The sequence below is a fragment of the Triturus cristatus genome, chromosome 6 (genome assembly GCF_964204655.1).
Source record: "Triturus cristatus chromosome 6, aTriCri1.1, whole genome shotgun sequence".
Classification (NCBI taxonomy): Eukaryota; Metazoa; Chordata; class Amphibia; order Caudata; family Salamandridae; genus Triturus; species Triturus cristatus.
In genome coordinates this window covers 1861842813-1861866165 of record NC_140589.1, presented here as the reverse complement: position 1 = coordinate 1861866165, position 23353 = coordinate 1861842813, and the positions used below count along the sequence as shown (strand labels likewise).

Here is a 23353-nt window from a genome sequence, read left to right as displayed (position 1 = left end):
TACCGTGCACTGGGTTCAGGCACTGCAGCTTGCAGCCATATTCACAGCACTTCTGAACTCCTGGGCACTGCTGGTCTGTGCTGCATTCATTCACGGGTGGGCTGTGGAGGTCGGCACAAGTCGGGTAGCTGGGAGCCATCGGACACAATCCCTGCTTTTCTGGAAATAAAAAAGTCAAGATGAGGCCAAGAGGTCCAAGTGAAAGAGGATTGACAGAGAGGTGAATTGAAGTGACTGTAATATGTGTCAAATTCCCATAAAGTATATTCAATTCATTCAACAAAATAACAAATTCAGAAATGTTCCTAATTCTAACCTGCCCTTTGTTACCTTACTGTGATGCGTGAAATAAAAAAAATAATTATTATGAACCCCTTAATTGCTTCCCACTGTTATTTGCCTATCGGCTGCACCCTCTTTTTCTTTGCATACATAAGTTTGCCAACTTTCTGGCAGCCAACACACATTTCATATCCTTTCAGCACCTTCCCATCACTAGTATTCCAGAGTGTTCAAGGCTCTGAACCCTCCCGGTTGTTCCTCATATATTTCAGAAATCAAGTAAATGCCTCTGTCCTAGATTTGTGAAGACCCCAGCAGGACCTGGGAAGGTCGCGGCGTACATGTATGTAGAGTGCATGTGCAATGCTTTATTGTGGGTGGAGGGCAATCCAATCTGATCCCCAATGTGTGAATGGTAGATATGATGGAGGCGGTTGAAATCCTTCCAAACGAGAATATAGATTGTAGGAACATGCTTAGGTTTATTCAAAGTGGACCAGGCTGTTGTACAGGAAGGAGCTAGCAGGTGACACTTTGAAGAGTAGAAACAGTCCCTTCCTGTTTTATTCTTGCTTCAAGGTGTTACTGCAGACAGCGTTAACTGAGGGAGACTCCTCAGCCTCATTGGTACCTCTCGCTGACAGGGGCTCCAGGCTCCACCTTTCTTCCTGACGAATTTTCAGTTAAGAGAGACTTAGGCCTGACAAGTCTGGGACTAATACCAAGGGGCATATCTACAAGGCGGTGATAGAAAATTATCGCCGCTTTTGCAGCCGTTTTCGGCCGAAAAGCGGCGATAATTTTATCACCTAATTAGCAAGGTCACGCTAACACGTGAAACCTTGCTTTAGCGTCAGGATTCGTAACGCCCAGCTTTGCATCTCTAATGAGATGCAAAGTGCGAATTCCTGACCTAACATGACAGGAGAAATGTCGCTAAGTGACATTTCTCCTATCATCAAGCCCCACGCTATGAAGCATAGCGTCAGGAAATGTAGCGATAACCCCTGTTATCGCAACTTTCCTTATGCCTGCTTCAGGACTGACTTAGCCATGATATCCTATGGAAGGTGGATATCATGGCTAAATTTGTGAGGCCCTATCAACAAGCTAACGCCACACTTCGTGAGATTATCGCTGGGTTTCCAGCAATAATCTCACGTTAGGCAGTTAGCGCTAGGATTCTTATCACTTTTGAGATAAGCGTTGCTAATAGCGCGCTATCTCAGCGATAAAAATCCACGTTAGCCGGCGATAATGATCCTAGCGCTAAGTGCGCTTAGCGATAATTATCGCTGGTTGTTGCTGATATTCCCCAAAATCTTTAAGGAACTTCGTGAAAGCAGATCTATAGGTGGACCTCAGAAATCCGCATTGTTTCCACCAAAACTAGAAACGTAGGTCTGTGTGCCAGATTTCTCATGTCCCAGTAACTGGATCCACCCAGAAGGATGGATGGCACTCGCTGAGCTCCAAATCCAGGGTATACATTTACTGGCTTCCTTACCAGGGGGGAAACCCTGGGCAAGAACCAGGCAAAGAATGTTAGTAATCACCTGAAAAAAGTATAAACTGTCTGCTGGACTGCATTCCCCAGAGGAGATGCCTCCTGCAGAGTAATAATAACAATAATAACAAACATCTGTAGGGCGCAGCATTCACCATTACAAGCAGCCTGCCGCTATAGCCTTATTGGCAGTTCATCCCTACACAATGCACTGATGTCTTTGCTGCTTGGTCCAGGACTCTTCATTTACACCTGGTCTGTTTTTTTGGAAAGAGCCAAGTTTTTAAGTTTTTCCTAAAACTGCTCTTGTTTTCATTTGCTCTAAGGTGCATTGGCAGCCTAGTCCAAGTTGGCAGCCATAATCTGGAAAATCCTCCCGCCTCCCTCGTTTGCCTGAATTTCTGTATCCAGACCAGAGTTGCCTAGGCCTGTAACAACAACATTTCTTTTGTACCGGTACTGGCCCAGATCCTTTCAGGGCCCTATATACAATGCATACAGCCTTGAAATCCTTCTTCCTCCCACCAGCAACCAGTGGAGGGCTTTCATCACAGCTGAGGAAGAATCAGTTCTTAATTTATTCAAAAGCAGTTTTGCAACACATTTCCGTACCCTGAACAGTTGTTGATTAGATCATCTGGGGCTCCCAAAGGAGCATGTTGCAATAGTATCGCGTGCTCAAGATTGCCCCGGGTACTGCCAGCTTTCTTGCTGCCAATAGAGGGAAAGTTTTCTTCAAATTCCTCAATAGTCCAACATATGTAGCTACTATTTTTTTTTTTAAACATATTTTATTTGTCGATTGCATACATATCACAGCACCCTGTGTATCAGAGTCTTCAACAAAGTCATATTGCATCAGCTTACAAAAGCAATCTACTTTTATGCATGTCATCCAACAATGCAGTAAAAATACACAACAAAATACTACAACCCCCCCCAACACCCCCTGCCCTTTCCCCATGCATCGCACCATGTCCATGCGGTCCCAACCACAGCCTTAATATTCTGCAACCAAGTCGTAGCACAATAATACATAACCCCCCGGATTCCCCCCTGCCCGGCGCCCCCCCAACCTGACTAATCTCAAGAATTATCCCCAGGAATGATCTTCTACCTCCACTGGCTGCTCCAGCCACATCCCCCGGTAATCCGCCCATCTTTTCCATATTTTAAAATGCTTGCGTGGGCATCCCCTGGCCACAAATATGGGCTGTTCTAGCCCCATACAGAAATATAGGCCGTTTTTCCATGCGGTCACCGATGGAGCTCGCGGTGCCTTCCATGCCCTGGCGATGTCCCGCTTTAGCTACTATTTTTTTAATGTGCGTTTCTAACGAGAGTTTTTCATCAATATGCATTCCCAGGTTTTGCACAACCGGAGTCATCTATCGATCTGCCTGGTGAATAAGAAGCAGTCTAAGGGACTCAGGTTCTAACCCTGATGGAGAAGCTGCATCTGCCTTGAGATAAGAGGCTGCTGTCTGCAAAAGAAGATCACAGCTATGCATGAAGCATGAAGAACTGAGATCAATCAAGTCTGGAGTATAGAGATCGATAGAAGGTGTTATAGGTGTCTGGTACCCGCCACCTGGAGAGATGCCCAGGAATAGTAGGGTAAAAGTTGTGCAGGGTCAGAGACGTTTTAAGGCAAGGGAAAATTGGGCAGTTTCCCGGAGCCTCCACCTTTCAATAGGCCCATAGGTGAGTCAAGTTTCCCTCTGTCTTACTTTTGTCTATTTGTCTCTTTAATGTAGAATTCTATATTCTTTGGCATCGTGGGTTTGAATTAGCAGAAGTTGGGAAATAAAATTCAAAGCTGTTCTTACCAGTTGGCATAAAATATTTCTTGCCCGGTGCCTTCAAAATCCTTAATATTTCACTGTGAAGCACTAACCATGACTGACCATGACAGTGGATACAGGGTCCTAAGGGATGCTAGGCAACCATATATACACAGTGGAAGTTGCTGATAATTTGTAGGTCTCAGGGAAAAAAAAGACTTTGTTTTGGGATTTGCTCTCGGATCATATCAATTTTGTTTTTTGTCTTTAGATGGTCACTGCTGAGACTTTTCCCCATCTCTCAGTGCTGAGTCTTTTTGAAGCTTGCAGCAGCTCAGATCAAAGCCTTCAGAACTTATTTTGCAGAAAATATATCCTGCAGGACGGGTGAATTCTCCTGGAAGGATCCAAAAAATAGTCAAACACAGGAGTATTATTTTTATTTTAAAGAAAAGGGTGCTGTGCAAGAAAGCATGTCTATTGTTCCAAAAATCAACAAAAGACTATGTTCCATAGAATCACCTTGTTCTACCATATATTTAATTAATTTTGTGTTTGCATTGAACAATAGGGCTGTATTTATCTGTGACATACATTCATGTGGTCAGCAATTGCGTCTTAACTCTGGTGGACGGAACTTTAATGCACATTTGTTGTAACTTAAGCACTGCGGTGTTCTTTTTTGATACTTTTAAACTATGGAAGCATTTCAAACAGAAAAAGAACCCCAACTCTCCCCCTTCCTCTACCCCTCCCTGCCGTGTACCACCCCAAGCCCCTAGCCCCCCACCCAACCCTCCTCCTGGCCCCCCCTGGATCTGCATGGTACAAGGTCAAAAGGATAGAGTCAGAACCTCCGGGGTGTATTGTCTAACGGTGTGAATTAGTCGTATCTTGTGGGGACAATGTGAGAAGCAAGAGACGCAAGTACTTGGGGCGGGTAAGCTCCCGCATTTCTGAGGTCAGCAGGGCGAGGAACGGGTGTCACAAGTCTGCAAAGGACGTACAGTCCCCCTGGAGCAATAAAGAAATATGCTTCATGCCCAGGACGTGCCATAGTCTATGTATCCTACCCTGAAATGTGGGGGTTCGGTCCATGCCCCAATGAGATAATATATTTTGCAGAGCCGCACCTAGACCTATCCCCATTTGCGTGCCTTTTCGGGATCTGAGGGGGAATGTGAGTGCATTGGGCAGATCCCAGACAATGTGTGATGGGAAACACGGTATCTGTGTGTCAAAGTGTTTATCTACCTCGTCTAGGATCTGTTCTCAGTTTGGAGTGAGTATGGGGCAATCCCATAGCAAGTGCATTAGCGTGCCTTCTGACCCACAGTTCCTCCAGCAAACTGATGCGTGAGTGGGACTGCATCTATGCAGTCTAGGTGGTGTGAGGTATCAGCACGTAGCGATTTTGGTCCTTGTTTCTATGCTAGAAATGTTTTGCGCAGTGTGGCGTGCTCGGGAGAAGATATCACTTAATTCCTTCTGTGTTAGTGTGTGCCCCAGTTCTGTCTCCCAGCGACTCTGTCCTTTGGATTTAACCACCTGTTCCAGAGGGCGCAGGGGGTGAGCTCTGTGATGAGGCATCTGTTCGTTAGCTTAGTGTGCAGCCAATTTTTGTACGGCAAAAGGGGTCTCTGAGCCCCTGGGCGTATCGAGTGATGCAAGACCCAATGGCGTATTTGCTGAAAATTATAACGTTCCATCTCCGGCAGCGATAGATCAGAGCGGAGTAGTTCAAAGGTCAAAGGGCCCTCCTCATCGAAAAGATGGCCCATCGATCTACACCCAACCTTGTCCCAATGTTTAAAGGCCACTGGGTCCAGGCACAGTGTAAACTCTGGGTTATAGACTATGGGTGTGAGGGATGATGGGAAATAAGTGAGGCTGCATCGTACACCCATTGCATCCCAGGCCTTTAATGTTGCGCGTATGACCGGCGTATTTTAGAGTCCCGCAGGGCGTTGAGACTTATGAAGAAGGGTATCCTCCACAATGACTGGCCAGCGATGGCTCTCTCCATAACAAGCAAATGCTTTTCGGATTCACTGTGGGACCATTCTATCAAGACTCGTAGTTGGGTAGCCTAGTAGTAACAGCTTATATGAGGGATTCCCAGTCCCCTCTCCCCCGGGGGCCTGTAGCTCAGTTCTCTGTTTATCCTGAGGTTCTTATATGCCCAGACAAAAGAGAGGAATTCCTGTTACAGCGTTTTCAGAACTCAGGGGGGTGGTTCAGCTGGGAGAGTCTTGGAAAGATACAGTATTTTTGGGAGTATTCTCATTTTAAGCGCCGCTACCTGACCCAGCCACGGGAGGCCAGATGACCTACAGCGGCGCAAGTCTTGACGTGTTTGGGAGAGGAGGTGGGCATAGTGCAGGGCTATGGTAGCTTGAGTGGATGATGCTAATCTAATCCCGAGGTATGGGGTGGATTCTGTTTCTCACTGAATTGGTCATAGTTGTCTAAGGGCCTCCACGTTGGAGACAGGCACCTCAGTTATAGTGGATAATGTTTGTTATGGTAAGAATGTACAGTTATTAATGTTAAAGCAATCAGGAAAAACTACAAAGATTAATGTTTCTGACTTACGAGTATTGCTACAATCATAATCTGTCGCCCCCACCACGTGGGCATTTGTATTCATGACGATATGTATACAATGGGTATCCTGATAAAGATCTTGTACTATTATATGCTTGTTTGAAAACGTGATAAATATTATTTTTTTTAAAAGGGCCTCCACGACGGGGGCCAGAGAGAGATCCCGAGGGTTTTTGATTTAGAGATATTGTCCCAAAAGCCCGAGGCTTCTGCTAATCTCTCGAGCTCAGCATAAAAAGCCGGGATGGAGGTCTGAGGGTCCTCAAGTGTGGCAATAACATCATCCGCATATAGGCTTAGGCGTGGCCCTCCCCCCCCGAACCGCACCCCGGTTATCTGCGGGCTCTCCCTCACACTCTGAGCCATGGGCTTCATATAGAGATCGAATAGCAGCGAGGATAGCAGATACCCCTGTCCCGTACCACGAGCGATCAGGAAAGGGTCCGATGTATGCCCGTTCAAACGCACTGTGGTGGTGGGGGGTTATAACTGCTGAATATACATTTGCGAAAACGAACCCCTATGCCAGATTGTGCGAGTGTTGCTTCCAGGTATGCCCAGTGTACCTTATCAAACGCTTTTTCAGCCTCAACCGACAGCACCACCTGCTCCTCGTCCTGGCACCCAGCCTTATCAATAAGGTGAAGTAATCACCGCGTATTGTCCCCGCATTGCCTACTGGCTACGAGCCCCGATTGATCTGGGTCTACCAGGCCTGGCATCAGCGGCCCAAGTCTGGCTGTCAGGATCCCCGTAAACAGTTTTAAGTCAGTGTTCAAGAGGGATATTGACCTATAAGAAGTACAATGGCAGCCGTCTTTGCCTTGTTTGGGAAGGAAAACGACCGATGTCAGGAGCATGGTAGGGGGGATGCTGGCGGTATCGCCTATCACATTGAAGAATCAAGAAAGGATAGGTGCTAGTAAAGTGCAAAAAGGTTTTATAAAAAATAGCCGAAAACCCATTGGGCTGGGTGGATTTAGGATGTTTAAGTCGGCGATGGCCGAACTCACTTCCTCATTGTGGATTGGGCTTTCCAGGCTAGCAGCCTGTTCTGGAGTAAGTTTGGAATGGGTTATCCCTTGCAAGTTGCGTAGGAAGTCCTGATTTGATAAGCGCTACACTGCGTAAAGATTGGCATAGAACGCACAGGCTATGTCCGGGTCTTTGACGCATTCGGAGCCCGTTGCATCGTAGACCATGAGAACAGTGGCTGCCTGACACTGAGTGCGCAATTTGAGGCGCCACATCTATTCCTCCCATGTAAAAGGAGTGCCTCAATCTCAGGGCAGCGTATTCTGCCCTGTCTAAATCTAGGCCGACAAGTTGCATGTGCACTGCCTCTAGCTGCCACGACACCCTGGGTGCCCCTGTCTTCTAGTGGATACATTCCAGTTCAAACAGTTATTGTGCAAGGGCTTCTCTCTTGTCTTTACAAAGTTTGTTATTCGCCGAGGAGGTAGCAATAAGTTCCCCTCTAGGAACTAATTTGAGCTTTTCCCACAGAATAACAATTGAGGTATTGGGGGTGTCATTGAAGGCCAGGTATTCCTGCAGTGTAGTTAAGCGTTGTACTACCATTGGGCGGTGTAAGAGTGTGTCTCGGAGCCGCCACGAGTAGGGGAGCCTAAGTGTGAGGGGGATTGCTAATGTGAGTGTCAGTGCAGCATGATCTAAAAACGACTGGTGCTCGATGTCTGAGGCAAACGCCAAAAGGAGCAGTGACCGGGACTCAATAAAATAATCAAGCCTAGCAAATGTTTTTTGAGTGTGTGAATAAAATGTATAATCTGGGGCCTGTGGGTGTATGGAACGCCAGACGTCTGCCAGCCCCAGGTCCTGCAGCCACTCCCTCCAGCTCCACGAAAGGGCCCCAGAGTGGCCCTGCCGTTGGACCGAGCGCTCTAAATGGTTATCGAATACTATATTGATATCCCCCATCAGAATCAGCCGGTCAGGTGAGGTCATCAGTTTCATCACTGCTTTGCGAAGGAAAATCTCCTGACCCTCATTATGCACATTTATGGTGCCAAGGGTGAGGGTACAAGCGTTGATGTTCACTGAGAGGACCAGGAGCAGTTCCCTAATCTCAGCCAATTTTGCGCCAACTTTTCTTCTGAAGGTGCGAGAAATAAAGATGGCTACTCCAGCCGTCTTGTTCGTATGTGAGGAGAAGTATTGGTGCGGGAAAGCGTTTGACCGGAGCCTATTCATATCTTTAGAGAGGCGGTGCATTTCCTGCAACAGACATATTTGTGCACCTGATTGCTCAAGATAGGATGAAATAGCTTGTCTCTTGATCGGGTTATTCAACCCCTTCACATTTATTGTGAGGATTTTAGTGTTCGCTGCCATAAGGGACTGGATCGTGACCAGGACCTACTTGATGGCTCAGAGTAGACCGGGGGCCCCTTCTTTCAAGTACCCCCTCGACAGAGGGGGCCAGGCAGGCAGGAGCCCGGGAGGGTAAATAACAACTGTGAAAAAAAGAAAAACCCCAACATTGTAAACTAGGAACCCGAACAGTGTCATCACAGGATAAACAAATGTCCGGAGAATTGCGCTCCTGGTAATTCGATAAGGGGAAAACTGAGGTCAGTGTCTCCCCCTCCCACCCGAGCCCATCCTCATGCATTCTGTAACACAGATCAAATAGCAAGAGGGAGGTACCAACAGTATGGCCACTGCTGCTCCCAAGGTTCATGGTGTCAGCGTTCCAGGAGAGTTCCTGGACAGAGTTGCCAGGACCGTCTGCCTCTCCTTGCCATGGTGTCCAGATCAGGGCGCGATGTGTGTGTTGGAGACTTGATAGTGGTCCACCCATGACAGCTCCGTCAGTTCCTGTTTGACTTGTCTTGTGGCGGTTCCGTCGCCCCAGACTCTTCAATATTTGCAGGCCTCAGCCACAGAGCGCATTTGCCAGATGTCCCCATTCAGTGGAAAGATCAATGTAAAGGGGTGGCCTCATGAATATGTGATGCCCGCTGTCTGCAGATGCATGGTGTCGGGCCGAAATGCTTTACGTTTCAACAGCGTAGAGGCCGCAGGGTCCTGGTATAATGTAGGTTTCTGGCCTTTGAATTGGAAAGCAGGGGCTTCTCTGGCAGCCCTGAATATGCGCTCCTTGAGCTGAAAGTCATGGACGCAAGTCAATATATCTGCCGGCGGGGCCGGTGCAACCCTCTGCCGCCCCACTCTGTGTGTGCGGTCGAGCTTAACAAGGAAGTCCTGTGCCTCCCCTAGGAACAAGCGAAAGAGATCTCTTACCAGGGCCTCGATGTTCGAATCCTCCGTCCCGGACGCTATGCCTTGGATACAAATGTTGTTGCACCAGTACCTGTTTTCCAGGTCTTCTGTGTGTGCGTGAAGGTCAAGGTTTTGCTTACGAAGTCTAATGACCTCTTGTTGGAGGCCTTCTATCTCCTCACCCCTGCTAGTTTCGTGCTCCTCCAGAGTATTGATTCTTTATCTCAAGGAGTCCAGGTCCCAGCGAACCTCCTGAAGATTGACTGATAGATCACGTTTCATAGTGGACAGATCTTCTCGGAGGGAAGAGAAAAGTGACTCCAGGAAAGAGCGGCTGACTGGGCGCTTCGACCCGGCTGATAGATCATGTTTCATAGAAGACAGTTCTTCTCGGAGGGAAGAGAAAACCGACTCCAGGAGAGCGGTTGACTGGGCCCTTTGATCCGTCCGCCCCCTCCGACGCTGGTATGGCCTGTTGAGTAGGTGAGCCCTCGGCCTGCGAGCCAGGCGGCTTGGTGAGCATGTCTTTCATGGATCTATCTTTCTCCCTTTGCCGGAGGCCATTGCCAGGACGCTGATCCCTGTGCTGTGAGTCCGATCTTTCTGGTCTTCCTGGGTCCAGGCGGAGCGACAACAGGGAAATGTAGCCATCAACCTCTACAACTCTTGTCCTTACTGTCTCCACATCAGAATCACCGCTGATCAAAGGGGCCCTCTGGGGGGGACAGATGGTCCTCCAGACCGTGCGATGAAGTCCAGGCCTGGGTCTGCCTCACCTCTGTTACTGCCGCTCTCCCCTATTGCTCCTCACACTCTTTGTGCACAGTCAGAGGCAGCGTTGCAGGCCCCCAAATTATCTTGGGTGGTACATATCCGGAGGGGACTTTCACTTGGGATTGAGTTGAGGAGAACAAACCGAGGGGTGGACCACCACCATTATGCTTCGAATCTTCAGGCCACCTCCATCTCTCTGCTCCTTGTTTCAGCCCCCCGTTGTCACCGCCACCCCTCACCCCCTTGGCCTTTTGTCGCCTGCTCCTCCGAAATTCACGATGAGGGCGCGAGGAACCCCTGGGCCCCCACCGTTCCTGTGCTCCCCTCGGCAGAAGCAGGCTGCTGCTCCGTTGGTCTTCCTCTTCATCAGCGGGCCTTACTTGCTTGCTTTACCCCCTGCCTTGTGGCTCTTGGTTTTCCTGAGCAACACACAGCCTGCGTGTTGGGCAGGATTCCTCCCTGGGCAATGATGGCTCAGCCCAGCTGCTTGTACAAGTCCTCGTTGTTGCAGATGGTCAGCTGGAGGTGCTTATTGACCTGGGCCGCGTTGCCAGCCAGCCCCAGGATCTCGGTGGTGGGGCACCACTGGCGCACCGGCGCCGACCCTCTCAGTGCAGCTTCCCTTCCAGAGCAGCCTGTTCACACGGGTCACAGGGAACTGCAGTCTAGCTTGGCCTTAGCACGGGCCCTTCCTCTGCACTCTGTGCTGCTTTGTAGCCAAGGCAGCGTTAGTCGAGGCCTTCTGCCAGCCGCTCTGCTGCCCCCATCGGCCCCTAGTGACCTGGATCTCAGGGGTGCCCAGCGTCTCTCCTGCTGAAGCCTCACAGTCCTTTCTCTCGCTTTGGCGGGCTGCCTCCGCCTCAGACAGCCTTGTGCGGCTGCCTCTCTCCAGGGCCCACTCTGACGCTGCAGGGCTAGTAGATCCGGAAAGCTCTCTGACTTCCCCAGCACTCAGGAAAAGTTTTTCTGGGGGAAGCGATCTTTGATTGCCCCCTCTCCGCCGCCAAGAGTCAAGGCAGAGCTGGGCAGGAGCGGAGAGACTGCGGGACACGTCGTACCGAGTCGCCATCTTGGCCACGCCCCGTACTGACTTTTTTAAAGGGTCAGAACACCAAGTTATAAAAAAGTGGGCCTATTGGCTTTATAAAGCGGTTAGCATAATAACATATAGGCTGGTTATCATTTCCAAAATGTCACCAATAATTGTAAGCAAATGTACATAATTTAAATCTACACATTGCAATGGTTAATAAAAGTTATGGTCATAATTTTTTTAATTAAACTTGTTTACGAAACATCGATGTGTCTTTGAAACTTTCTTTTAACATTTCTCAGATCATAAATTGCAGCCATAGAAACCATCACAAAAGGTCCCTACTCTGCACCTGAAGAGCATACAGCTCCAGCTTGGAGTGCTTTAAAAAAATGAAAGTTCTCCTGGTGTCATGACTTTAATGACCAAGGTGAATAACTGTGTAGTTTTTATTAAAGTTGCTGGGGGGCTACTCCCTGCAGCCCCCCACAACTTTAAAAAAATGTCTGGTGGCGGCCTACCATTTCCTTGAAATATCAACAATAATCCCCCTAGGGCATTATGGGATGGCTGCTCTGTGGAGCAGTGAATAATAAATGAGCAGCTCCTTATTCTTTACTTTAATTATGGGGCACCACACCTTTTTATAATGTTGGGGGCAGAGTGGAAAGACCAAGTGCTCGTAGCCCCGGCCGGGTCCCCAGCCAACACTGTGGTGAGAGCCGGACACTTTTTTAATTTTGGGGGTTGCCCCAGTACCTACCTGGGGCACCCAAAATCCAGGCTATGTTTGAGGCTGTGGTGGAGTCCCACGACCCCCTGGGCCCTAGTCAACTCCCCAGCCATTACAAATAGTGGCGAAGGCGGAAGGCAGCTTGCTAACTTTGCTCCTGCCCAGCGGAAGTAAAAATTTACACTGTTCCTGCCCAGGTGGGAGCCAAGTTCATTTTCAGCCCAGGAAAGTACACACTCTCCTGGGCAGAAAACAGCAGTGCCCTAAGGGATAATTGACACTTTGTCAGGATAGTTTTGTGAAGATTCGTCAAACACTGTTAAAGTTATAACCAAACTAAAAAATGTTTTTCCTATGGAAACATTGTACTAAGTATTTCTACACAGTGAATGTGTGACCAAAGCTTCTCTCTAGAGCCGGCCAGGTAGCGTTTCCTTGCTCCTAGGACCCCAACAAAAGAGTGTGATGATTGCAGGGTGAGCAGTGCACAGCATGGTCAAAGGTTTCAATTTACATCATCATCTTATTTGCAAAGGAAAGTCATAACTCCTACCTATCACAGGGTCCTCGCAAGGTAACGTGCACTGGGAGTCACAGCAACGATTGAATCCCCAACAGTCGGTTTCATCCTCACAATTCTCATACGATGTCGTTTTACAAGCCGCATCCTTTTTTGGACATCCAAACGTCTTTGCTGTAAAGTGAGGAAACAGGTGATAAAACAGAACAAACTACATGGCTAATTATTTGAGTGAGTTTAATGTAAGGGTGTAGAACTGCAATGCACACACTGCTGGGCAAATATGAAGCAGATTAAGGTGATTTTTATACATTTGTCAGTGAGATTTCTAAACTATTTCCTTGATGGATTAGTAGTGTGCTTGACATCTGCACAGTGGGCCGTAGCCAGTGGTGTGGCCCTAACCAAGACCATGGGTAGCACAGCTGCACACTAAAACAATTGGTGAAAGCACACTTACAATACCTACACCCTGAAACAGCAGGGTGACAGCAGATGTAGAACAGCTGGACAGTGAAAGAGAGGAAGAGAGTGGATGCAGGATAACTGGACAATGAAACAGAGTGTGAGAGCTAATGAAGTATAGCACAACAATGAAACAGAGGGTGTTGGACATGGCCCTTCTTAGGGGCATTCCCCTAAAACATTTAGCTTTTTACTCTCATGGTTTTTGCCAACTCTCTTTTCCTGACCTTAGGATTCTGGGCACTTTCCCACTGTACTGCAGCTGGAAAGTGTGCGCATCCTTCCTGCACATGTCAGGATAGGGTGCTCACTTGATTGGGTTAGGTGTCATACCAGTGAGTGGCCTGTAAAAAGGTACACCACATACCCAGGGTGGGTGTGACTCTGGCTAAGAGGGGACACTGCGTTGTGTGAGCAGGTCCAGCTCTCCTGACTGCATCAGTGCCCCATTGCCCATTGCCAGCCAGCAGCAGCCAGGGCTAGTTGCACTGCCACAGGACCTACGCCAATGGCTTCAGTGCCCCGAGGAGCCTGTCACCGGTTTCCCTGCTGCCAGCCCATTCTGCTGTTTTTCCTGTCCTCCCACTTACCTCTCTCCGCCGTTATTCAGACAAAATATTTAAAAAATGAAAGAAAGGGGTGGCGTGGCCGGCAAGTTGGCCGGCTGGACGTAATTCACACTGGCTCTGCTGCCGTAGTGAAAAAATTGGTATGGCCGTGGGTGAGCCCAGGGAGTGACACCGATCCAGTCGCTGCGAGGAAGGAAGTGCTGCAGCACCGATTCATGGCAGAAGAAGACCGAAACGTGAGCAAGAAAATTGGTGGAACAGGGCAACGCCGGAGGAAAGGTGTTGTAAGTAGTTTAGTTAGGCATCAGGACACGTCTTCAGGTTACAAGATAGATTTATTAGGATAGCACAGCAGAGATAAAGCACTTCGCTAGCTGACCAGACCATCAACTGCCAAGACTAGAACATTCACATACCAGATAGAACACTCATAGGTAGTGAGGGAGGTTGAGGAGACATAAACACAAAGAATGGACTACTGACCCCAAGTAGCCATAACAAAGCAAGCACATATATACAACATATCTTCTTCCTTTACAGAAAACACAATAAAGGCTTCAAACACCCAACAAAAGCTCAAAGCATGAAAAGGAAAAGCAAGAAAACATAAAACATGTAGGAGGTCAACGACCTCTTGGACTTCCAGATGACGAAAGCAAAGGGCAGGATAAGAAGAGGATCACAATGAGAATCATGACGAATATCACGATGACATGACCACCTTCTTCCCTTCGATTGACGAAAAACAAAAAGAAACAGTCTACTCTCTACAATCCATCTTTGTGGCCATCAAAAACGGGAAGAGACAGCTTACGCACTCCAATCAGTTTTTCGTCTGTTGCGGCTTACTGCACACAGTTGAAGATATAAAAGTTCAACCAAAGCCTTAAATGCTCAATAGTTCTGGAAGAATGCTCCCAAAGAAAAATCTTAGCCAGATTTCTTGCAGTCTAAAATGACGCTCCGGTACTTTTCTTGGGTTAAAGACCCCTCGATGTAATTTGGGCCTCTACATTAGACTTTCAATTAAATTTCTTAGTTGACAAACTGTCTCAGTACTAAGGCTAAAAAGCCCGGCACTAGTCGCGGAACATTTGTACCGGTAGAAAGAACCTCCATGTCACGATTTTGTCTCGTGGTACTGGAACTCTTGTCGTCACAACTCTAGGTCGTGAACACTCCTGGACAAAGGACACATTTTCCCTTTCTTTTCCTATCCCGGTACTGATTTTATGACATCTGTTGTCTCCCGCTAGATAGGTTGGAACTTTAGTTCTCACATTTTACTCCCTTTTCCTTTGTCTTCGTCTCCTTACGGTGCTGGGACATCCTTTGTCCTCTCGCAGTTTCTGGTTTCGCCGGTCCTGGGACACCATTGTCCTCTCCCGGTAGTGGTCCAAGGCTCACTTCCTTAGTCCTTACTTTTCCCTGAAACAGGGTTAGGGTTGCAATATCTTCCCTAAACAAATATTTAAATAGAAATTCCACTTTGCAATTTTCCACTTGCATTTCATCTCGTGAAAATACAGTCTTTCAAACCAACTTTTCATTTACTTTGCAATTTTCCATTTGCATTTCAACTCTTAAAAATTACAAAACTTCAATACTTTTGAAAGGTGGCATCTTTTCTTATGACTTTAAGTCTATCTTTTTTTTTTTCTTCTTCCATCTGCCCCACCTGCTTTTTCTTGGACTGCTGTGTACCTGTGCTGGAATTAAATGAATACATTCTCCACAAGTTGACGCTAATCGATGAAAGTACTCCTCTTTACGCCTCTTCGCTACTAAAAAAAAATATATATATGCTATTGAACAGTTCCAGTTCCAGTTCTTAACATACAAGGTTTTAGATCTCTAACGCTGTTCTCACTTCTACTCTTACTGCAGTAGTTTTATTCCAGTTTACGAATGCAGATCAAAAGCGCAATTCAGACATAGATTTTCCTATTTCCAAGGATTATTTCCATGTCACACTCCTTCAGCCAAATAAAATAACAAACCATATTAAAAAACAAGGTCCCACGAAAATCCACCAGGTGGCAGTCTCAAAACTGGATTAATCCTTAAGATCGACTCATACGTGCTTCCATATGACGTTTTAACTTATGGCTTGTCATTGTGCCTGAAGAGCAATCTAAAAAGTAATATGACATAAATTTGCTGAAGCGTGTGAATGACTACCCTAGGACTCGTAATCTTATGAGTAATACGCATGCGACCAAAAACGGAAAACACAGCTGTTTCGAGAATCCAAAATAAATACCATTGCTTGCGTTCTCTTCATTTTTAACTTTACCACATTAGGGTGCCTTACTTGATCCTTGACGAGATAAGGAAGGACTGCCTGCCGCGTAGTGTCCCGTAGATCCCATTACCATGGGAACCACCAAACAACCTTGCAAAAATGGCTTCCTAACGTTACGTCGTGACGTTACACGCTGAGCTGCGTTGCTCGATGTCATGCTGAAAGAAGTTCTCTGACCATAGAGTGGTAGTGAGAACAACCCCAAGAACACTGGAGGTTCAGAAATTGTGACGAACACGCAGCCTCACCGCTAATCCCCGCAGAAGTTCCACGACGTCATCAGTAAGAGGATGTCCGCGATGTGGGAAGGATCTCTCTGCCCGGCAACGGTAAGACGGAGGCTTGGGCACGCCTCCCTTTCCCCTTCACAGTCTCGTTTTTTTTTTCCTTTTTTTTTTTCCTTTTACCTCATTATCGTCGTCGAAGTCACAAAATGTCTTTATGTTAGCATGCCTCAGCTGCGCAAATCGTGCTCCGTTCCAGGCATACGTTGGCTAAATCTAGTCCCATAAATCGTTTTGGGACTGCGCTTGGTTTAACATATGTCAGTTTCCACAAAAAAAACATTCACACTTCACGTTTGCAATTGCTGACATGTCGCCTAATGTGAATATTCAACGGAGATGAGCTCTTGGCTGCGCTTAACATAAAGTGTCCCTCATACCTGTCAGGTCGTGTTGACACAGGATAGACAGCAAAAGGAGTAGCTTGGCCAATTTCTTTTAGATTCTTGTTTCTTTTACCGATTTTCAAGCGTTACTCAGGTTTCCAGTTTCTCAGGTCAGCAGTTTCTTTCAACTTTTTTTTATTTAATTAAGTTGCGGCAGATTTCTTCTTTTCTGGGTAAATCTGTCGGTTTCTTCTATTTTGGTTGAAAATTTCGTCCATACAGCAGGTTTCTTTAAGGTTTGCGGCATACCAGAGGTATCTTGTTTACTTTTACAGTTGCTTTCAGCCGCAGATGGATGACAAGGTGTCTTGGGTTCTTGATGCGAAGTGTTTCTCGTGCTGCGCTGTGCTTCTGCCTTGGTCTGGTCAGTCAATTCGTCGCCAAAATGTTGTAGGTAGTTTAGTTAGGCATCAGGACACGTCTTCAGGTTACAAGATAGATTTATTAGGATAGCACAGCAGAGATAAAGCACTTCGCTAGCTGACCAGACCATCAACTGCCAAGACTAGAACATTCACATACCAGATAGAACACTCATAGGTAGTGAGGGAGGTTGAGGAGACATAAACACAAAGAATGGACTACTGACCCCAAGTAGCCATAACAAAGCAAGCACATATATACAACAAAAGGCCACGAGGCGCCCCATTCCTGAAGGCAGTACACCAGCGATCATTACAACAGCAGTAGAGATTTCTCTTATTGTTGCTCACCATTGGAGAATCCAGCACCATAGCGGAGGACACAGGCGACATTGGTCGACCGAGAGGGGAGCAGGCAAGGGAGCCGTCGAAGGAGAAGGCCTAGGAGCAGTGAGGTGCTGGCGTTGCTGGAGAAGCACTGGTGAGGAAGCGGCCTGAGCGTGGTGAGTCGGGCCCCAGGCGGGAGGAGAGCATGGCAGTCCCCGACAGAAGCAGCAGAGGGAAGAGATGCAGACGGGACACGCGGCAGGTGCCTGACCTTAAGATGGCAGCCAGGGGCCGGACCACAACAACGGCAGAAAGTGAGAGCGGGAGGGCGTGGATCCAGACTGCTCAAAGTGAGACCAGCAAAAGTGAGCAAGACAAAGACCAATAAAAGCAAAGAAAAGGGGGAAAACAAAACTATAACAATGTAAAAAAGTTAGAACCATGTTTAAAGTGCCATAAAAAAGGGCCTCGCTGGAAACAAACGGGCAGACCAGACACCCTGACACCTGATCCAGGTATGGAACGGGTCCACGAGCTACAGGGCTAGGAAACAGTCCTTACAACATTAGTTCCAGCACCAGCTCTCATCAAAAGAATCCCCCCCACCAAGAAACGGCAGGAAGCCTAGGGGCAGCGCATATGCCAACAAAGAAAATACCCAATAGGGTGTCCAGTTACTTCACCCAAACAGAGAAAAAAGATGCTAGCAAACAGGAAGACGCAAAAAGAGACATGGCCCTAACCAAAGAAGACCTGCTGGCCTCTCTTAGAGACTTTAAAATAGAACTACAAGCAGAGGTCAAGCAGGACTTGGCAGCACCCATCGACCAGCTAAAAACAGAATTCAATGGCCGTATGACTGCACTGCAACAGGACGTGGACTCCATAGGCACGTGGACTTTAAACCTGGAGACCAAAACACTTGAGCTGGAGCAAAAAATGGCAGAAACTACAGAAGCAGTAAAATACCTCCAAAATCAACTCCACACAGAGTTATTGAAAAATTAAGATCTTGAAAACAGGTTCAGATGGGACAATATACCAATTCAGGACTTGGAGAGGGGGGGGGGGGGCAGAAGGTCCAGATCTGGAAACATTTTAGTGGACCTGTTTGGAGAAATTATAGGGAATAAGTCCATGAACATTAAAGTAGAGAGATACCACCTTGTGGGGCAAGCAACACCGGGAGAGCAACGACGTACACAAGATGTCCTAGTCAAGCTACACTCATATAAAGTGAAGGAAGCGATATTACAGGCGTACCGGAGAAAAGATGCGATTTCCTTTCAGAGATTCACATGCACAGTATATCAGGACTTGGCACAAGCAACCCTTCAACAGTGCCAACAATTCAGACCGGTAACAGAAAAACTGCGCCAAGAGCAGATCAAATACCATTCAACATATCCCTTTGATCTGGCCTTCGCTTACAACAATAAGAAACGGCATGTGACAGCCTTGGAGGAAGCGTCAGCTCTCCTGTGGCGGCCACACCGGGATAATGCAGATGATGGGGCAGCGCAATCTGTATCTTCCAACGAGCAAGTAAAGAACAATCTGTGCTGCACCCAACGGCGAATGCGAAATCCCAAGTGACAATCCCTTCCTACAAAGCATACATCTCATACCGGAGAGTGCCTTCAACTTTAAATCGTAAGGTGTCTCTCCATGGGGGTAGAATAATAGAGAGAGCCGGACAAATAACGGTTTAAGATTAAATAGATAAGTGCTTGTTGCAGGGAATGGGGGACCCTAGATTAATACTTAAAGATTTCTCTAGGGCCTTGAAGGTTCTAATGCCCTGACAAGTAAATATAAGCCGGAAACTGTGGCAGCAACAGTTCAGTTGAGAGGGTTTGTTCCTAAAGTTGTGGAAGAGGGGGGACAAATAAGTTTTACACATCACATGGATGGATGGGAAGGGTGACATGGGAGCGGTACAAAGAGAGGCAAAACAGGAGGAGAGTATCTCAGGCGCCGCGGAGATAGGTAAGGAAAATAGACCACAGAAAAATAGACAAGGAGCCAGGGCCCACATAAGTGAGAAAACGATTGGATACATTTAAGATGATAAACCGCTTCATCACTCCCGCTGGGAACACCGCAGCAGCCTTGGGGGACTAGGAGTCCAAGCTGCCCTTGTGACCGCCAGCTGCCAACACCGCACTCAAAGTGGGCCAGGAGTCCCGCAGCATTGTAGCTGCAGCTTCATCACGCCCGCTAGGAGCACCACAGCAGCCTTGGAGGACTTAGAGTCTCAGCAGCCCTTGTGATCGCCAGCCGCTGATGCCACGCTCAAAGCGCGCCAGGAGTCACGCAGCATTGTAGCTGCAGCTTTATCACTCCCGCTGGGAGCACCACAGCAAGCTTGGGGTACTCGGAGTCCAAGCTGCCCTTCTGACCGCCAGCTGTCAACACCGCACTCAAAGCGGGCCAGGAGTCCTGCAGCATTGTAGCCACAGCTTCATCACTCCCGCTGGGAGCACCACAGCAGTCTTGGGGGACTCAGAGTCCCAGCAGCCCTTGTGACCCCCAGCCGCTGATGCTACGTTCAAAGCGCGCCAGGAGTCCCTCAGCATTGTAGCTGCAGCTTCATCACTCCCGTTGGGAGCACCACATCAGGCTTGGGGTACTCGGAGTCCCAGCAGCCCTTGTGACCGCCAGCCGCCGATGCCACGCTCAAAGTGTGCCAAGCATGCCGAGGAGCAGTACGCGCACGGGGACACATCCAGTGCGCGCCCGGGCAAAGCCCAAGCCAAGGACGGGTCCATCGTAGCCCGGAGGAGGTTGGACTGGGCCACCTCTCTGACTCCTGTCATAAGAACCTATGGAACCCACGGAAGACAGCATGGGGAATAAAAAGGTAAATGCAATAACAACTATGGGGGGGGGGGGCACATTTCTACATTGTATTCCTGTGGTATTAGACAGAAATGTGTCCTTGCCCCCCTGCTTTTTTCACTCTACATAAATGGCGTTGATAAGTGCCTACAAAAAACTAAAGCTGATGTTCCCATGGTCGGTTCTCGCCCTGTTCCCATTTTATTATATGCAGATGATGCAGTCCTTTTATCTAGAACAGCAAATGGGCTGCAGCTTCTGATAGATAATTGTGTTAATGTTATGGATAATATAGGCAAGAAGGTTAATTTGTAGACCGTTACCATGGTAGCTGGAAAAGGTAGAGCAAAAAAGAGGATACATCCTATTAAGGGGGGGAGGTTGGAGGAGTCACAAACATTTACATACTTGGGTGACCAGTTTACTGCATGGGGCTCTTGGGAAAGTCAATTACATATATCAAAAATGAAAGTTTTAAGAGCAGCAGAATCAATTTTTAGGTTTTCTAGCACAATAGGCCAAAAACCAACTTAGAGAAATGCTGATGCTGTATAAAACCAAATGTTTACCAAGTCCTGGCTATGGTGCTGCCTTATGGAGCTACACAAATTGTGCAAAGTTGCAGGCACTAGAAAACCTGTTCCTGACTCGTTTATTGGCTGTACCGAAATCAAGTTCATCATACATATTACATAAGGGGTTGGCAGCTCCCTTTTGCAGAGGATGACTTACATATTAGGCCCATTATTCTGTGGTACAATATATGGAGTAAAACAGGGACACAATTTACAAATTAGATAATTTTGAGTGTCTCAAGCTAGATGCCGGGAAGAAAATCAAATGGCTATCTTATTTAGATGCTTGCTTAAGGAACATGGACCCTGCTATAGGAGTAAATGATACCGTTAAAATCCTTAGTTACTTCAAAACAGAGGTGAGGGCCCTACTTAGGGGACAAAGAGAAATTGAAAGAGAACTACCGCAAAGTAAGATATCCACGATAGTTATTTCTTACACTATGTACCTGATGGCCAGCCAACATATTTGACAATTGTTAAAGACAGCCAGCAAAGATTTTTTTAAACCAGATTACATTTAGGTATATTGAGTGTACAATTTGTTTTTCAAAAAAGTGGGCCGTGGACTAAAAAACTTCCAAAATGCCCATGTGATGGCAAGTAACGAAGATGCACAATGCACTTTTATTTTGTAGCTTCTATAAGGACCTTAGGAAATGTTTTTTAGCCCCCCCTTTTTAAAAAAGGCCAAATATTTTTACTATCAGAATTCTTTTAACTATTTGTGTGCCATGGAAAATAGCGATATTTGCTTTACTGTCATAACATTCATTACAATGGCTATGGGAAGAAGGGGAAAACTAGCATACCTCAAGGCCCTAATATATGAGTAATTAGAGCACTCTGCGACATACTAGTCTGACTGCGTAATATGAATTTAATAGCCTCAGTATTGCTGCCCCATTGATTATGTTTACTGTATACTTTTATGGTTTTATGCTTATGTGGGAGCCGGCCTCGTGGCGTGGTCCTGTTCCCCCTCGCTAAGCCGCACGAGGTACCATGCACCTCGGGGCTCCTCCATTTTGGATTATACGTCACTCCACGTGACCACCTGTGTGACCCCGCTTCCCCCGGCCTCTGTCCCAGCGAGGCCCGACATCAAGGCGCCAACCCCTGGCCCGGGGCGTACCCCGTGAACCCTTTCCACTCCCGGCAGAGGGCAGTATCGATGGGACCCCCAACCGTCCTTCCACACCTAGGTGCGATCGCCCCACAGCCCTCTGGGGCCTGGCGCCTCTCCTGCTGGGCGTCTGGCCGCTCCCTACCCGGCCTCTCCGCCCCCTCCGGGCACCAGGGTCCGGACATCAAAGGGCTCCAGTCCTATATCTGGGGCGACCCGACAACAGGACAACAGTTGTATCCTGGAGTCAAGAGCCCTGCTGATCGGATCGCGGCTGACCCTACGGAAGAAGACTCATCCTGAACCCACTCTCTGAGCCCTGCTGACGACGTCGCGGCTCCACCGTGCTAAAGACCTACACGAACCTTTGGGGCCCTGCTGACGCTGTCACGGCCCGACCGTGTTGAACCTTACCATCAGAGCCCAGCTGACCTCGTCGCGGCTCGACCGAAGCGGACCTACCACCGGAGCCCTGCTGACTGTGTCGCGGCTCGACCCAAGCGGAACTACCACCCGAGCCCTGCAGACGCCATCGCGGCTCCCCACGTCCGAGCCACTCTGAGACCAGCACTCAAGGTCTGGGCAGAGCCCTCCCGTACCTGGTTGGTACCAAGACTGTCCCGCTACCCTATCCCTCTGAAAGACATTGAGACTCTTACTGGATCCCTCGATCCCACTGTAAATATTGAAACGTACTACTGCTGATAAAGAACCAAGTCAAGCAACTGATATTGAGGCCTGTGTGGTGGTGTTACTGGGCCTGGTACGATTATAGGAGAAAGACCTCCCCGAGGGGGGGCTTCTCAGCGGCGCTCGGCTATAACTTTGCGGTAGGAAGGTGCCCCGGAGTAGTCTCATCGACTCCCCGGTGGTCCTCCCTCCAACATTTGGTGGCCAGCGACGGGATCCGAGCCAGACGCAATCGTACAGGCAAGTAACGCACCCACTACCTAACCAGACGGAAAGAAAAGGGAACCATGGACGGCCAAGAGGCAACCGTGGCCGCAACCTTCCAGCCGGAAAGGTTGGAAGAATACACCCACAAAGAACTGAAACAATTCTGCAAGGACAAAGGGATCCCAACCACAGGATTGGGCACCAAGGAAGAAATGCAGAAAGCCCTGAAAGCCTGGGCAGAACCCGAGAACACTCCACCCCGAGCCGAAGGGACCTCGGCCCGGGACGGAAACCTGCCAACCCCAACCCCGACAGATGGGGGGCGAATCGTCCCAGAAACCAGCCTTTCCCACGAAGAAATGCGAGAACGGGAGAGGGTCCGGACACACGAAATGGACCTCGCCTGACTCCGGCTGGACGGTGAGCTCCTACTGGCGGAGAAGAAAATAGCCTTGGAGCAACTACGGCTGCAAGAGGAAATCGAGGAAAAGAAGCGGCATCGGGAACTAGAGGAGAGACGGCTAACCCTCGAGCACGAGAGGAGCCTCAAGGAACTTGAACTAAAAGCTAAAACGGGGGAGACCAGCACCCCCGGAGCCCGGGACGCTCTGCCACTGACCGAGCCAAAGGTTCACATCCCCAAGGATGTCGTCAAGGAGTACTATAAAAATGACGACATCCAGCAATGGTTCCGAGCGTACGAAGTAGCCATGGCCTCCCATCGGGTACC

General features: G+C 48.2%; 1 protein-coding gene across 2 annotated transcripts in view; it reads right to left on the bottom strand.

Annotated features, from left to right (window-relative positions):
* The window catches only part of LOC146822221 (uncharacterized), a 168703-nt gene that overhangs the window by 103809 nt on the left and 41541 nt on the right, over window positions 1–23353 (bottom strand). For both annotated transcript variants that reach the window (XM_085613370.1, XM_085613371.1), the window contains exons 4-5: window positions 12520–12660; window positions 4–159 (exon numbers count right to left, since the gene is read on the bottom strand). In XM_085613370.1, coding sequence (XP_085469496.1) covers window positions 4–159; window positions 12520–12660 — 297 coding nt within the window. The remainder of the gene's footprint in view (window positions 1–3; window positions 160–12519; window positions 12661–23353) is intronic.